This window comes from Hoplias malabaricus, chromosome 15, assembly GCF_029633855.1.
Source record: "Hoplias malabaricus isolate fHopMal1 chromosome 15, fHopMal1.hap1, whole genome shotgun sequence".
NCBI lineage: Eukaryota > Metazoa > Chordata > Actinopteri > Characiformes > Erythrinidae > Hoplias > Hoplias malabaricus.
The window spans coordinates 20,759,633-20,772,683 of NC_089814.1; the positions used below are offsets into that span (position 1 = coordinate 20,759,633).

General features: G+C 44.2%; 1 protein-coding gene across 1 annotated transcript in view; it reads left to right on the plus strand.

The window, feature by feature from the left end:
* The first annotated feature begins 2,068 nt into the window (after positions 1–2,068).
* The window catches only part of zbtb16a (zinc finger and BTB domain containing 16a), a 115,440-nt gene continuing 104,457 nt past the window's right edge, over positions 2,069–13,051 (plus strand). Inside the window, exons 1-3 of the mRNA XM_066646566.1 lie at positions 2,069–2,181; positions 4,821–5,579; positions 5,943–6,537. Of these exons, the coding sequence (XP_066502663.1) occupies positions 4,913–5,579; positions 5,943–6,537 (1,262 nt within the window). The 5' untranslated portion in view covers positions 2,069–2,181; positions 4,821–4,912. The remainder of the gene's footprint in view (positions 2,182–4,820; positions 5,580–5,942; positions 6,538–13,051) is intronic.

Here is a 13,051-nt window from a genome sequence, read left to right on the forward strand (position 1 = left end):
AGGGTCACTAGCATATACAGAGGCTCTAAATGCAGACCTCTTTGTCCAGCATTCTTCTGAAATCAAAGGCGTCCATAGGGGGTTGTCTTCTATTGTGGCAGTAACAGCCCACACTGTATACTCTCCTGGGAAGGCTTTACACTAGATGCTGGATCATATCTGTGAGGATCTGAGGGCTTTCCACCATTGGTTATTTCTGGAGGATAAACACCACTCCAAACCACCCAAAAGGTATTGGATGGATCTATATCATTCCAAAGCTCAGTGCTCTGTTGGGAGGATTTATACCCCACTAGCCCACCCTTGGCAATGAGCATGGTGACCTTGGGCACTTCTGCAGCTGATCCAGAGCATCCTGTTTCATTTTAGGTTTACAAGCTGGTTGTGCACAGAACATCTGCATTTACAATAGGCGTACTCACCAGTTATAGGGGGTGTCTACAGACTTTTAGAAATATAGTGTGTTATTCTCATGTCTTAGGTATTGAACAGCAGTGCTCAATCATTCCAGTTCTGTGTTGGGGAGATTCATACCTCTCTACTCCATGAAAATCTCAGTGAGCATAGATAAATTACATTATATGGAGGTTCTTTAAACTGGTAAAATATTTATTTAAAAGTTCTTTAGGGAAGCTAAACTGCTTTTGTTTCAAATGATCTATTTTGGGCACCTTTCTTTTAAAGGATGTACATTACTAGTGCGGCTTTAGACTGTACAGCAGTGACTGGTGCAGTGGTGCATATGCTCAGCTAAAATTCCACTGCTTTCTCCTGTGGCCCCTGCCTTGTAATTCTGATGATAATAGTACAGTATTATAATTTCGCTCTCATCTTGCTCTTCCCTGGTAAAATGGGGATTAAGTGGAGATTATGGCAGTGCCTTTTTCTTTATCCCTGGCTAAGCCAGCAGAGCATGCAGCTCAAAGTTGACGGTGCACTGTGTGATCTCCTCTTCTACCAATGGGAAACTTTACCAAGGCTCTACACAGAGAGTCATTCGCTTTCGTTTTTTGGACCTGTCAGGGAAGAAGCCACTGAGTACAAATAGCTGTGAAGAATTGTGGGAGGGCGCAGATATGTAACAGGTGGGAAACATAGTGCACCCATTGCTGCTTTATGGGGCATGTTGTGTGTCTGGAAAAACAAAATTGTTTCATTCCACATCTGAAGCTACTTACAAGCTGCATCATGGCCAACGGACGAGAAAAGAAGTGCAGCACATTTCTCAGTTGACCATGCTGCAGCTTGTTAGCAACTGTTAAACAATGTTAAATGATATAATATAAAACTGTTCAACTTCAGCGCAAAGACAGATCTGTCCAACACGAAAAAGAGAAAATGGACATTCCTTTTCTTCAACTATCAACTTTGACCTTAGTGTTAGTAGACTGGCCAACTCTGAAATCCTGGGGGAGGTTCCATAAAGCAGGATTTCTCAGTTTAGCCAGATAGCTTAAGCCTCAAGTTAAAAGTGTCCAATAGGAAAAGAGCAGAAGCACATTCCTATTAGACAGCCCTTAACTATCGGCTTAAATTGTAGCTAACTCATAAATCCTGCTTCGGGGAACACCACCCTGGGCAGTGAAATATCCCTACTACTGTTAAAAACAACAACAAGGTGTATTATTATTATTATTATTATTATTGTTGTTGTTGTGAGTAATTACACTAGTATATGAAATGTCAACAGATTTTTGTATTCGTAATATAACTGTTGAATATTTACCTTCTCACTATAATCATATTGTTATTATTAATTCCATTAAACTTGTATCAACATCATTGCCAAATTATCTCCAACAATATTATTATTATCGTTATATATTTTCTATTTGTATGTTAGTATCTTCTATCAAATCAATTATTATATAATTCCAGTAACAGTAGTGGTATAATCGGTTAAATCGATGTTGTTATTATTATTAAAAGGTTTTCTCATCCTCTAGTTGCTAAGCAGTTACCCAGCAGGCCCTCTAGGTGTCGCGCTCTCGCAGCTGCTCGCGGCTCCCTGGCCCGAGCGCGCGCGCTGACGTCACCACGGCGTTGATTCGCTGAGGCGGCGGCGGAGTTTAGAGCGCGAGAGCGCGGCGCGCGCCCTGCTGCCTCACTCACTATGATCTAGAGCCGGTCAGCACGCGCGCACGGGGAGAGCGGAGAAAACACACCCGCGCGGACAGACAGGTGAGTGCACGCGGGACCGCAGCATAAACACACGGGCACAAACATGCACGCGCACAGGCAAAGTACCAAAGAGACGCACTTTTTTTTCTTTAGTAAACGCTGGACTCGCGCGGTGCGGCGGGGATTAAAGGAGAAGCGTGTTGTAGTGTGTTATGTTTGCTCTGTTTTGACCGAAGGTGAGAGGGCGTGAAGTGTGTGTGTGTGTGTGTGTGTGTGTGTGTGTGTGTGTGTGAAAGCGAGCGCGCACCTGCTGGAGCTCCTCCGGGCTCCGGTCTGCCTGCACCGGGCCACATGCAGGGATGTTGTGTTGACGTAAGCGGGTGCTCGAGCGAGTGGGACGTGCTTTACAGGTTCACGGTAAACCACGCTAACTTCAAACAGTTCCTAAACGAGGAAACAAGCAGACACATGTAAACTGTGAATGAAGCAGCGTTTCAAAGTCTTGAGCTGAGCAGCTGGTCGTAGTGTTTAAAGCTTGTAGGTTTTTAACTCGCTCCCCGCCTCCAAACTGTTGCTCCGCCGCTGGGTCTGAGCCGTGTGTGTTTTCAGTCAATGACACGCTGGTGTTTAACGTTAATTAATCACAGTTCCACTCACTTCACCGTGTCTTCTCCTGCTCACCAAACCAAACCAATGCCGCTTCTGAATGAACCCCGCGGGATTCCTGAGTTAGCCGGGTAGCTTTAACCCAGAGTTGAGGATTGTCCAAGAATGTCCTTCAGCTGTTTTCCTATTGGACTCTCGAGGCTTAAGTTCTCTGGTTAATGGGAGAAACCCTGCTTTGTGCAATAGGCCGCTTGTTTCCTCAGGAGGGAGGCTAGTGTTTTGAAGTGTGGAGTAGCCCCCAGATGTAAACATGTAGAGCTGCTGTGGTCGGGGACCGCTGCACGTCTCTGTAACTGTGTAATGGCTGGTGATGATGAATCGCTGCTTAACTAGGGCCACTTGCTGCTCTTCCCCTTAAGCGCGTTCACGTGTTCAGCCAGTCTCGGTCATGCAGCTATTGATCAGGCTGCACCTTTCTCTCTTTCATTACTAGCAGCAGGCGCGTGCACGTGTTTCCCGCATGCACCGGTTGTAGTCTTTTTTCCCAGTTTGTCATATTTCGGTTTGTTGCTGATGCTTCTGTGTGTTATTTGCCTCCGTTGCGCGCGGCATGCTTTGAGTCTCCGGTGCACGGCTGCACACACACTTCGAGTCGCGTCGCCCTGTTGCTGATCACGTCTGATCGACGCACTTCTCCATGCATCTCAGCGGAGGCGCGCTGCCCGTCTGGGCTCCAGTCTGCTGAATCCTGAACGGTTTCTGGAGCGTTACGCACGGGCAAGCTCCTTACGCACAGCGCGGTGTGTGCTCCCGGGCACGGAGCTCTCTCAGGGCTCGTATAAAAACAGCACGGAGACTCTCTTCCTTCGCATTAAGGTGTGCGGATGGCAGACGTTGCTGTTACGCAGTGAAAAGTATTAAGGCGTTGTATTTATTATTGTTCATATTATTATTGTTTACTTATGTGTTTGCATTTTATTAGTAATGTTTGTCTGTTTGGCTGCAGCTTTCATCCTTATTAGTTTAACGTGTAGGCAATGATCAGGGCTTTAATGTGTGTCCTAATGCCATGTTTTCCCTGAGAGTGAAGGGGCTGAAATGCTCTGCACATGGGCTCTGAGAAATATTGCATTCACTTGGTCCATTATTTTCAGAGAAATCTCATTGTTTTTACACTGTGTGAGTATATTATCCTGATGAATTAATATGATACAATTAATATAATAACGTATATCACCATCCTGTATTTATTTCAGCTCAAGTGGGCCTGGAACATCAAATATGATCTCCCTTCATCCATAGTTTAAGACAGAGTATTGATATCCTTTTTGAAAAAAAACCCAAAAGCATCTTTATTAGCAGTGTGTGCAATCTCGAAATGGCGTCTTGTGTAGCGGTTTTAAAAAGCAGCTTTAGGTGGGCATGTTGTTTGCCGCACAGGCTCTGAGCTTTTGTGACATCCTCTGTTCCAACTGTTCCTGGCAACAGCTTGCCTCACCCTCCATGCTCCGCTCGCTATCCCACTCTGTGATGAGAATACTGAATAAGATGCCATTTCATTTCAGGAGGCTGTTGATGGGCTTTGTGAGGCAAGCTCGAACACACCGAAACAAAGGCATGATTACAGGCAGGGTTTTCCCCAGCACCGGTGCTAAATTTCCACGCCTCTTGTCTGGGCCACTTGTCATTTGAACATTTTGATAGACCTAGCTGGGGATTTGGGCTCTGTGTTTGCAAACATGTCATTTTGGACGGCAATTTACAGTCTCTCGTTTTGCTCAGGTGGTGTGAGGTTTGGCCGCTGTTTTTCTAACAGTGCGAAAATCCCACCGTTGTCTCGTCTCATTGACTGAATGCTATGGGCCCTGTTATTGGATTTTGTATTTGAATTCAGCAGGTCTTGTTAACTGCGACACCCCTGTAAGTAAAGAGATTAAGTCACCGCTTAGATTACAAAAGTGTCGGCTTCACTGTAATTTTGATCAATGAAGAGCATCTAATACACATTCTTGGTTTTGTATATTTACCCAGGTTCCTCATGTTTCATATCTCTCTCTCTCTCTCTTTTTCTCTCTCTCTCTCTTTCTCTCTAGACTGACCTTATCTTGTTTACAAAGATAACTGAACAGACTGCTGAGTGGAAAGAGAGACTCATGAGTCGACCTGGCGGGTTTTCGGAGACGTTATGGATCTGACTAAAATGGGTATGATACAGCTCCAGAACCCCAACCACCCCACAGCTCTGCTGCACAAGGCCAATCAGATGCGGCTGGCTGGCACGCTCTGTGATGTGGTCATCATGGTGGACAGCCAGGAGTTCCACGCTCACCGGACAGTGTTGGCCTGCACCAGCAAGATGTTTGAGATCCTGTTCCACCGCAACAGCCAGCATTACACCCTTGACTTTCTCTCACCAAAGACCTTCCAGCAGATCCTCGAGTACGCCTACACTGCCACGCTCCAGGCCAAAGTGGAAGACCTGGACGACCTGCTGTATGCAGCAGAGATCCTGGAGATCGAGTACCTGGAGGAGCAATGCCTGAAGATCCTGGAGACCATCCAGTCCTCGGATGAGAACGACACAGAGGTCAGCATGAATGACGGGGGCGGTGGCGGCACAGAGGAGGACGAGGAGCGCAAGGGGAGGCACGGGAGGAGCATCAAGAAACATTCCATGGACGAGAGCGGCTACGCGTCCGCCACCCAGCAGGCCTTGGCGCTGTCCGGCATGGTGGACCAGAGCCCCTCCGTCTCCACCTCTTTTGGCCTGTCCACCATGAGCCCGACCAAAGCAGCTGTGGACAGTCTGATGAGCATCGGCCAGTCCCTCCTGCAGAGTGGCATGCCACATGGTAAGAAAAATAACAAAATATAGTGTGTTGAATGTTAGGGATGCACTCATCTGGAAATCTGATACTGGTAACATCATCACTGTCCAATCAAAACATGTATTTCCATTTTTGTGGACGTCTTTCACATAGTGTGAAAGTTTCATAATGAATGGACCAATAGAAATGCTCCAGATTGACTAAAAATTAAATCTTTTTACATTGACTTCCATTGAAATTCAAGAAGGTCTATTCCTTCTGCTGTAAAGCTACTATTTTGTAGACACATGTTTAATTGGACAGTAACGAAGCATTTAACAGAATATCCTCAGAACATTTGAGATTGATTAACGTTTGATGCCATCTAACAAACATCATACGATGCAGCCTTGCAGCATGGCGTGGGCGGAGATGACCTACCTGGAAACTCCCACCCTGCCACGGCCGAGATCAAGACGGAGATGATGCAGGTGGACGAGGGCGGTGACCCTGAGAGCTCCAGAGCAGCAGAGTCTGGAGGCTCCAGTAATGGAGAGGCTGACAGGAACCGGGACGGGCCTGGGACCCCCACTCGGAGCAGCGTGATCACCAGCGCCCGAGAGCTGCACTACGTCCGAGTGGATGGGGGTGCGGACCCGCAGGCTGAGATGGGCCACATGGGGCTGGAGGCCGTAGCAGGGGTGACTGAGAAGCACCTGGCCTCTCTTTATGGCATGCCCACCAACCACAAGAACGAGGCTGTGCTGACCATGCCCTCCTCCATGGCCTCGTCCTTGCACATGACTCCGGCTCTGCCCATGTCCATGGACTTCAGCGCTTACGGTGGCCTGCTGCCACAGAGCTTCATCCAGAGGGAGTTCTTCAGCAAGCTGGGTGAGCTGGCAGCCAGCATAAAGCCAGAGGGGCGCGGTGGCAGCCAGAGCGAGAGATGCAACGTGTGTGGAGCCGAACTGCCCGACAACGAGGCTGTGGAGCAGCACAGGTGAGTGGTTGCTTTGTTCAGCTTCTGGTGCCAAAGTCCTGTTCCAGAGGTCTACCACCTCAGCCCTGTCTGAGAGGGTTGTTCTGAAGCCCCTGCCACTATGTTGATAGAAATTAAGATTTGAGTAGGTGTTTTATGGACCATGCAAACCATGTTCCCCCAGAAATTTGCTTGATAGGAAATATTTACGATTGTGGGGAAATGCTGTTCTCTCTGATTTGTTTACATTCAAAAGCACTGCTTCTTTTAACGTGGAACCGTATTTTTGAAAAAAAAAAAAAACAACTGTTGTTTGTATGTGGCTAAAGTTGAACTTATCTGTAAGTTTTTATTCACTGTTTGAATTACCACAGAAGCTCGAATTGTTTAGTTTTGTTAGCACTTTGCAGTAATGGCGTTAGCCGTCTCTCAAGTTTGGAAACATTTCCACCTTAAGTGGATATTACCTGCACCTATGGAGCAGGAATAGAGCAATATCCTCATCGTGGTGTGTGCTTATCAACATTTGGAGTTCTCTCCATTGTTTAAAAAACCTCCAGATGCCTTTTCACTGCCTTTGGCACAAACAGACTGGAGAGCAGCAAATGGTGAGGAAAAATCCTCAGAATTTTATGAAGCGTTTCTGATTAAAATTTGATTACAGCACCTTTTTTACTGAGAATATATAACATGAAGGCCCACTGTCTTCAGTTGGAAAGTGTATGAAATATGTGTAACTTGAATGCTGTGGAATATGGTACCATTATATTCCTAAACTTAAGAGTATTGAAAATGAATCTTAGAGGGTAGAAGTCCACCTCTGTGACAGTTTATTATACCTCTCTGAGAATGTAGTATTTATGTTGATGTGTGGATAGAACATAAATGTAACAGAAGTCAGTTACCCCCTAAAAAAATGATTAACAGTTTAAAATGAAAGCATAGATATATAAAGATCGTAATATTGTGACAGGAATGCGAAGTAGAAAGTGAAATACCATGAGGTAGCTGTGAAAGTCTAGTAACTGTAGTTATACGTTTTAAGCGTGTGCTTTAATGCTTGCAGCATGATGTGAGTTTTAACTCATGAGTAGCTTACCCTCACATATAAAGATGCTCATGAAAGCCTATTTAAGCCGTTGGCAACTAAACTTGCCACAGGTTATAAACTCTCTTTGTACATTTATATGGAGCTAGCAGCTTTATAAAAAGTCATTCATGACAGACTACAGTCATACGGAGGAGTTATTTAGATTTAGGGAATATAAATCTTTCAAACAGGTCACTGATAGTACTTCAGTCTGCATAAAAACATAGGAAGAGAAGACTGTGTTCAAATAACTAAACGGGAAAAGATGTTAGGAAACTGTAGAGGGGAGTAGATCTCCGGAACCTCAATTGATCACCTCTAAACTGAAAGTTTCACATCCTGTGAGCTGTTGTTGTGTTGCTGTTGTGTTGCGGGCTGGATTCTTTGTTCGTAACTTTGTTTTGAGTGGGTTTCAGTGTGTGTTGAGTGGCCTGGCTTAGAGGCATTTTTTCAGTTGAAAAGTCCTAAATTTGGCACCTTATTTTACTCAAGTGAAAGGTGTATGCAGTAGCTCGACTTGTTTAGTTTTTGTTATTCAGTAAAGAGAAGAAAAAATGAGGTTTTCAGAAATGTCTTGATTAAAGAACTAAGGTTTGAGGTAAATGAAGTTGATTCAGAGCGATAGCCGGTGATTGCTTGTTTATCTATACATTGGATGTCAGTTTCCTTTACTCTGTGCTGTGATGGATGAAGATAGAAAGGAATGCATTACTGATTTAGCCGTGTATATCTTTCTTCTATGCAAAGTGTAGAATCCTATTTAGCGGGGGGAAATTGCTGTGCTGCAAACATTAATGCCATTATCATTTAGCCAAGGACCGAAAAAATAAGGTCAATTACATTGGGCGGTTATATTTCATGCTTTAATCTAGGATAAGACAAAAATATAGCGAGTTCTCAAAGCTATTTCTTCATAAAAGAGAGTTAACTGTTGTCTGGATAAAACTCTGAAAAATTGTTTGAATATGAATCTATGCCGTTTGAGTATCTTGAGTGTATTAAAAATTTTAGATATGTTTGAATGTAGTGTCTCATTTAATTGCATATCATTTTCAAAACTCATTTAAAAATCTAAGGAAGGGTGGATGAATTATATATTTGTTGCATAATTAAATTGTTGAGATGTTAGCAAAGTCGGCGAGAATGGTTTGATGTAAAATGGAGCACTGTGGATTTGTTTACAGTGGCACTTATCGGAACTAAGAGGTAATGCCTACCGTGTAGATATACACCAGCCACTTTATTTACTGTTCAGTGAAGCTTCCTCAAGTAAGTAAAGTAGATAATTGTAGATAAAGAAGTGGTGGATCATAAAGATATTATTGCTACTAATATCATTTTTGCCATACTTGTGTTTACCTTTCATAAATGTACATTTAATGAAATCACATTTTGGTTACAATCTTTGCTCAACATGAAGTGACAGATTCCTGTTCAAACTTTCTGTGAGGGGATTTTTAGTGGCACCAAATGCTTTGGAAGTCTAGTACTTGTCTGAACCATTGTACTGTATATAATACATGAGTTATGTATGTAAACAGTCGTCCTGAATTAGTATTTTTTTTTACATCCTGAACAGTTATTTTTGAATTATGTTGATTTTTTAATTTTTTATTTTATAAAGCACTGAAATTCTCTTGTAATGTATTGGTGCAGTTTTGAAGCGTTTAATTCATGGTTCATTTGTTGGCTTTACTCGTATTTAGTCTCTGCCCAAATAAATGGATAGATGGATGAATAAATGCATTTTAAAACGGTAACCTCACAGAAGGCAAAAATATGTTTAAATAATGAATAAATTAAGTTATTTGTAATATATTGTATTTAAGTCTAGTTAGGACCTTCCTATTGGTCCCTGTATTGTGACATCATCATGTTTTCAAATGAAGCAAAGAAATGATTACAGAGAAAAATACATTCACAGCAGATACATGTGGAGCTATTCAACAAGTGTTGAGTGAATAAAAGTGGTCAGAAGTGGTTTCTGTGCTGTTTGCTCTCTTTGTGGTTGTGTGTGTGGTGGTGGTTGTGTTTGGTGGCGGCGTGCAGGCCCTGGGCTTGCTGATCATTTCCAGGCTTGCTCTGGTGGCTGCTGAGTGGTCCTGGAGAGGCGCTGGTTGGGCCCATTAGCCGCACCTGGGGAGGGGGCTGGCTAATGGGAAGCAGCCTCTGCATCCACCCCCTGACCCCCATGGTGTGGCCAGTGATGGGCAGGCCCGTCTGGGCCCCAGCCACCCGGCACAAGGAGGACCTTATTAGCTTTATGAGAAGGCCAGACTGTCCAGCCCAGGAAATGAGGGCCGTGTGCAGGACCTGGGCCGACCTCCACCGCGTAACCTTTTGGCCACTGCTCTGGCCTCTGCTTCTCGTCAGCGTAGCTGCAGGGGGTGTTACAGCGGGCAGGAGCACAGCGAGGAAATCTACTACAGACACACCAGGCTTTTGAAGCCCTCGCCGCATTTTTACACCTAGCCACAATACGTTCTGATTCATACTGGCCTGTTTATTATCACTGTTTTAACTACTCTAGCTCCAGGATGGTAACTTTATAGCCGAAGAAAAGATGTCCTTATCTGCTATTTTAATGGGATTGTATTGCTATGCTTTGTCATTTTCATTTGTCCATTCATAAGCAAATGCATGTGCATAATGAAGGATGGCATTTTTTAAATGATGGAAAATGATAATAAAAATGAAGGTGGTTTCCCAGACAGGGATTAAGCCTAGTCCAAGGCTGTGTCCTCATTTCGGTGGGAAATAACTATTTTAGAAATGCTGTGTAATCCAGGACTAGGACTGTGTAAACCACCCCAAAAAGGTTGGGGTTATGCTTAGACAGGGTGATAATACAGAGCCTCACATTCAGAACTTTGAAGCACTAGTTGCTCACAGTACTTGGTTTTTTTCCTTTCACAGATTTTTATTGCTGAACAATAGATATGAAGCTTTAAATAAAATTCCATGGTCTTTTTTAAAAGCCACTTTACCTTATTATCTGCTTACCCAAGCGTTTGTCCCGCTGCCACTTGCTGACTGGATGGCATTTTTTCTGTTTCTGTATTTCTTAGTTTCAGTGGTTTCCTTGATTGTGTCAGTTGATTCTAGTCACGGCTATTTTGACATTGCTCCTAATCTGCTGGAATGCAGGATGGTTAAAGTTCAGCCCGAGATTCAAGTTTCAGGCCTCTTACAAATATTGACGTGTCTGGGAGCGGGTCAAGATGACCTTAATAAATGCCTCCTAATTGGCGAGATAAATAGCAGCTTGTAGTTTTCTCACTCTCTGTGATATTTAAGCTTGTTTATGCTGAAAGGGGAGAAGTTGACACGATCTTGTAATTTAAAAGTTGTCTGTACTCTGATTCATCATGAATCACTGAGCCAAAGTGCTTGGTAAAAGCATGTCACGGTGTGCGTTGAGAAAAGGAGACTCATGGTGATTTGGTAATGCATTACTGCCACATATTGCTGTCAAGTTTAATGCCACTATTTTATAACGTCTTATCACCGTCCATAAAACCAAGGCCTGGCTTGTGGAGTTGTTTTATTATTTTGTTTTTTTCCATCTCCTGGTTTAATATTTATTTTGTCATTGTTGTGGCTTCATGTACTGGCAACCCTAACTGTTTTTTTTTAAATCATCAAAGGGAAGAATGTATTACAAGAGCCACGACTGTTAGTCTTCACAACTAATCAGACGGCTTTTTTTAATTGCCCCTCTCTCTGTCTTGTTTCTCGCCAGCGATATCAAGCGAAGACACTGATCGTAATGCGCTTTATTTTTGAAGCCGGGCGCTTGTTTTGTTGTGTGACAGAGATGGCCGTGTTTGTGTTTTTCTAAAGGCTCTTTAGAGGCTTGTACTCCTGACAGCTTGCGGCACACAGGGAGACGGGTCTTGTGAGTAATTACAGATTATTTCCCAGCGCCTTGTGCCAGGGTCCCCCGCCATCTCCAGTTCCAAATGTGAGGAATATTTCGGTCTGAAAGGTCGTTTGGTGCAAACGGGTCAAGTAAATTGGCTGTAATGGTTTCCAGACATGGCACGGGACCGGGCGTGCGTCTGCGTATTTACATGTAGCAGAGGACGCGTCAATAAGTGCTCGCTTCCTGCGTGAATTTGGCTCAGTCCATTCATCCTGCACCGCCCTGGGTTATGTCATAAAGCTGCGGACGGCAGGACGAGATGTGTATTGATTCGGAAACGGAGGGGAGGGGCGAGGAGGCTACCCCTTGAAGTGGACCTCGGGAGTTTTGCGGAGGTATTGGAGAGATATATGACTGTGGGATACCTAAATGAAAGGGTTTGTTTGTTTTGCACTCACCCACGGTTTCCTACAGGGGCTAAATCAAAGCTTGCTCTCAACAGCATAGCAGCTTTTTTTTTTCTTTCATTGTTATTTTTTTCCCCTCTTAACCAGAGGCATATTTGACCAGCACTGATTTGTTTTGCTAAGGAAGGAGGGGATTCGTGGTCCTACGACTTTTGGGAGACAGGATTACAGAAATATTTTAGTAACCTGCCGATAAGAAAGTAATCAGCTTGCACAGAGCAGCAATAATTCAGGTGAAAACGCATGCACAAGAAAAAGGGCTGCGCTTTGTATTCCGTACACGTTCCTCCAGACAAAGAGGTCACCTTAGGTCTGTCTTTACCTAATGTCTATCCTCCAGCTCATCCCATATGAAGGTGAAGATTGAAAGCTTTGAGGATGATGATATTTTTTATAATTTTTTTTACATTTTTATTTATATATATATATATATATTTGAACGGTGACTCCTATGGTCCAGTGTGGACAGTTTTCTGTGAGACAGGTCAGTAACAGGGTTAACTGAATGCTGCTAGCCAGTGCATCTCTAGCACCAACACTAGCCTCAGTGTTTAAACAGAAGGCTGGCCTTATCTTTGTATATCAGAGGCACTGATAACCCTGCACTCTCCTCTCCAGTAAACCAAGAGCAGATCGGGCCGATAAGCTCCATGGAGCTCGCGGGGTGAGATAACACCAGCGTCAGGCTGCAGCGAGGTGAGAGGGAGAGTGAGGCACCTCGCAACGTTCCGTGAGTGCCTCACGAGCGCAGCTGAGCTTTACCACAAGCCACCAACGCTCACGCAACAGCCATAACAACTGTGACTCCCAGAAGCACCCCCTCAAAGCCAGCGGTATATTGAATAGCGCAGGAGATCTCGGGCTGTTCTCAGCAACAAGTGCGTGCTTTTTTTCAGACCTATGTAAGTTAACTGTAACAGAAACGAACATCTCATTGCATAAGAAAGGCTCAGTCATCATACATGCACTTCATCCACAGGGTCGGTCACCCGTTCTCTGTGGCAGCTTCTTGTAGTCAACACTCTCCTCCATTCTGTCACTTCGGTATCTTCTGCTTATTTCTCCCAATCGTTCGGAGAAATCTCTGCCAAACGGGTCACTCAGCCAAAGTGG